Source organism: Frankliniella occidentalis, unplaced genomic scaffold, assembly GCF_000697945.3.
Source record: "Frankliniella occidentalis isolate FOCC.00 unplaced genomic scaffold, Focc_3.1 Scaffold2, whole genome shotgun sequence".
Classification (NCBI taxonomy): Eukaryota; Metazoa; Arthropoda; class Insecta; order Thysanoptera; family Thripidae; genus Frankliniella; species Frankliniella occidentalis.
The window spans coordinates 3,546,448-3,549,793 of record NW_026267132.1 but is presented as its reverse complement, the minus strand read 5'-3'; the positions used below and the strand labels follow the sequence as shown (position 1 = coordinate 3,549,793).

Genomic DNA, 3,346 nt, shown 5'->3' with positions numbered 1-3,346 from the left:
CCCTTATCAAAAATAGAAAGAAGAAAAATCCTGACTCCGCCGCTGGTTTGATCTCATAGGTCGAAATTATCAGAATCCAAATATACTCATACATTCTCTTTGCATTATATACCCCAATCCCCCTTTGCCCGGTGAGCTGTCATAACACCAAAGGTTCCCTCGGAATGCGCGGCGCACGCCTGACGGGGCGGACGAAGCGACGCCACCTGATCGCCTTGACGCGGTCGTTATTTCACGCTACCCGTCTAGAAATGGTGCGGCCACTACTTGTTGTTTCGTGACTTTCAGCGCATAATTATGATGAGCCCAAAGTAATGGCTCTAACTTCGGCCTCTCTGTCCCTACTGCATTTTCGTTCGACATGCAGAAAATAATATTAATAAAAGAGAAGGGGCTATAATATCCCTTATGGTGGCGTGAATGTCGATTGCTGATATTGACTTGACGCCAAAATATAGCCATCGGTTTTCACAAAAGTCTGATACAGTAGTTTTCACACAAGACGTCAACAGGACCTCAGTTCGACTATTTTATACTGCTGCGTATAGGGTAGAGAGTTATTTGCTTATTGAATGACGATGAAGCTTGTTATTATTTTTCTATTTTGATGAGGGAGCGGCGCGATGGCCGAAAGGAGACGTGGTCGCCTGTGGGTAATCTGCTGCAACGTGCAAAACGTGTGTGCCACACGGGTAGGGGAGAAGGGGGGGGGGCGAAGCGGGGCGACGCGGGGTGTGGAAGCAGGTGGAAGCGCACCCGCAAACGGCGAACGGACGAGACACAATGTGCAAAACAGAGGCAGTCACGTCGTTCCGCGTCTTTTTAGTACTCCAGAGAGAGCGAGAGAGTCGGGTGGTCAACGCTCCACCTCAGGGACGACGTGTTACTGCACTGAGTATGCGCACGCGTGTGGGCAACAAATTAATGAAGGATGTCTGATATGTCAGCCCCCCCCCCCTTGAGCAAAGCAATCATCAGATTCAATAAGAATCGTCCAGAAAGTGTGTCCGTTATTCTCAGATTCATCCGTGAAGTCAAAAGACGGGAGAGCTCGCCGCCTGCGAGACTCAGGGTGGGCCGCCCCGCAGTACACGGATGCACCATACGCAAGATGTTGCCTACCCATCAGGCGCTATGAGAGCTTGGAGAGGCTGAACTTTTCAGAGGCCCGCAACGGACGTACTTTGTGGACGATCTTAGCCTCCCTTCCGCCCCGGTCTCCAGCCAGAGCAGCCGGCCAACCCTTGCAACCTAACCAGGCCTAGCCGTCCCGGCCGCTACTAACGGCTGAGAACAGCAAAGTCACCAGTCAGCTGACCGGCGTCGCCCGCCGCACGGCCCGGCCCGGCCCGCCCCGCCCCGCCTTGGGTACCGCCCTAGCACTGACCCGCAGCTGGAGTAGGGCGGCCCTGCTCATTGTGGTGGTCGCAGCCGGGCTGTCGAGAGACGAGACGATACCATGGCGTGCCAAGTGTAAGTAACGGCAGCTCAAAAGGGGGCCTCTGTCTATCCAAACCCGCGCACTTTCGCCTCGGAATAATAGCCCCTCCGGCCATATCGCCCCCGCTCTGATGCAATGGTCCGCGACGTTTCCATTTTCACCTTCCTCGCCGGCCGCGTCCCCATCGCGCCCCGTTGTCCGCTATTCGCCCGCTAATGAGGGCCGCCTCTCTGCCGGCCAGGCCGATAAGGAGGAGACGGACGTGTTGGTCTTGTTCTGGGTGTAGACACTGCGCTGTGCTTGTGCTCGACCACGGAAGGGTTGCGCGAACCGCATGGGTGCGAGAGAGAGAGAGAGGGAGAGAGAGAGAGAGAAACTTGCCCATTAATTCTTTCGACAGAACGACCATAGCCGATGCGATTGTGAGGTGAAAGCAGCCTACTCAGCGTTCACGTTTTTGTGATACCGCCCAATAGTTCTCTAGCGACGGCGACCTAGTGTGGCGCAGCAGTGCTCTCGTCACCGTCCGCCCGCATCTGATCTGAAACTGCCCAGCTAGAAAAATGTGAGAGACGAAATCGACACATTGATCCAAGAATAGTTTCGTCTCTCATTTCTCGCTGGGGTTTGGGTCAACTGCAAAAAATAATTGTTTGTGAACTTGATTTCGGTTGCCTCGCGTGCTGCGCATACACACCTCTCAACTCCAACCGAAAAGGGATCAACAACCGTTCCGAACACCGCCGCGTCGAGTGTTTTGTCCCGGCCCACCGGCGCGCCGGTGGCTTATCTGCCCCGCCCTGCGCCTGAGCCGGCCGCATCGCATTCGTCATGGCTGCTCACACCTGTGCACAGCTGTGCGTCCGGGTGGCACGACGACACACGACGCCCACCTGCCCAAACACCTGCTGACCTCATATGCAGCGCGGTGGTGCACCTCCACCGGCCCGGCGGCCTGCATGGGGGGTCGTGTAGTGGAATATGGATAGTTAACTATGCAAGAGTATAAAACTCGACAGTATTGCGCTCTCTTTTATGCATGTTTGGTCATAAAACCGTCATATGGAAGGAACCCAATGAACTGTAAGGGCCTTACAGTGTAAGGCCCCGCTGCTCCCCCCCTCGTCGCCCCCACGCCTAGCCTAGCCCAAACGCTGCTCACTCTGCTTCAATTATTTGAATTGGTCAGCGGGTCCCCAAGAAAATGAAGCTGGCCATCACGCCACATGTCAGACGAATGACACATGTCGCGATGGTGACGGACGATACGCGGACAGTAAAACAAATTTTCCGCAGTTACTCCTCGAACACTTTGAGCTCATCTCTCCCCTCGCCCGCCGCCTTTTAGCATGCAAGAGGCGGAGCCGGATCTAGCGGTGACGCGGGGAGGGAGGCAACGCTGTGATAGTTGCCTACTTCCAGGCGGCAAATCATTTGAACTCGCCCTCTTCCGGATGAAGCACCCCTTTGCACGTCGGAATTTTCAGCGGAAGGGGGTGGCGGACCCGTGCTGCTCGGAAACGAGCATCGCGCTCTGCAATAGGCAGGAGGGTTCTCCACGACGTCGTTCTGTTGGCAGGGGTGACTTCAAGCGGCGCTACGTGGTGCTGGCGCTGCTCCTCGGCGTGGTGGGACTCGGCGTGGTGGTGGGCTTCACCGTGCGCTACGTCACCTCGGTGGCGTACACCAGGCCCGGCGGGGACGGCTCCGAGGCGCTGGTGCCGCCCAACCCGGAGGTGCCGCTGCCGCCCTCCGCCTCCGTCCACCACGTGTTCAAGAGGGGCGCCGTGTGCGCGGACGGCGCGCCCTGCTCCGCCATCGGCAAGTGAGTACGTGCGGAGGGTGCTGCTCTAGGGAGGGGTACTTCACTCAAAAGATCAGGGTACACGCTCCAAAAGAATTATA

General features: G+C 56.6%; 2 protein-coding genes across 7 annotated transcripts in view; both read left to right on the top strand.

Annotated features, from left to right (window-relative positions):
- Positions 1–3,298, top strand: part of LOC127748692 (uncharacterized) — a 25,507-nt gene extending 22,209 nt beyond the window's left edge. The window contains exons 1-2 of one of the 6 annotated variants that reach the window (XM_052264788.1): positions 1,182–1,473; positions 3,021–3,289. In XM_052264788.1, the coding sequence (XP_052120748.1) occupies positions 1,460–1,473; positions 3,021–3,270 (264 nt within the window). In that variant the 5' untranslated portion in view covers positions 1,182–1,459 and the 3' untranslated portion in view covers positions 3,271–3,289. Of the gene's footprint in view, positions 1–1,181; positions 1,474–1,982; positions 2,007–2,271; positions 2,541–3,020 lie in introns of those variants that run through there. The other 5 variants (XM_052264791.1, XM_052264783.1, XM_052264780.1 and 2 more) reach the window with 5 other exon arrangements.
- LOC113210371 (scoloptoxin SSD14) overlaps positions 1–3,346 on the top strand; it is a gene marked incomplete at its 5' end in the record, with an annotated part of 13,148 nt that overhangs the window by 2,451 nt on the left and 7,351 nt on the right.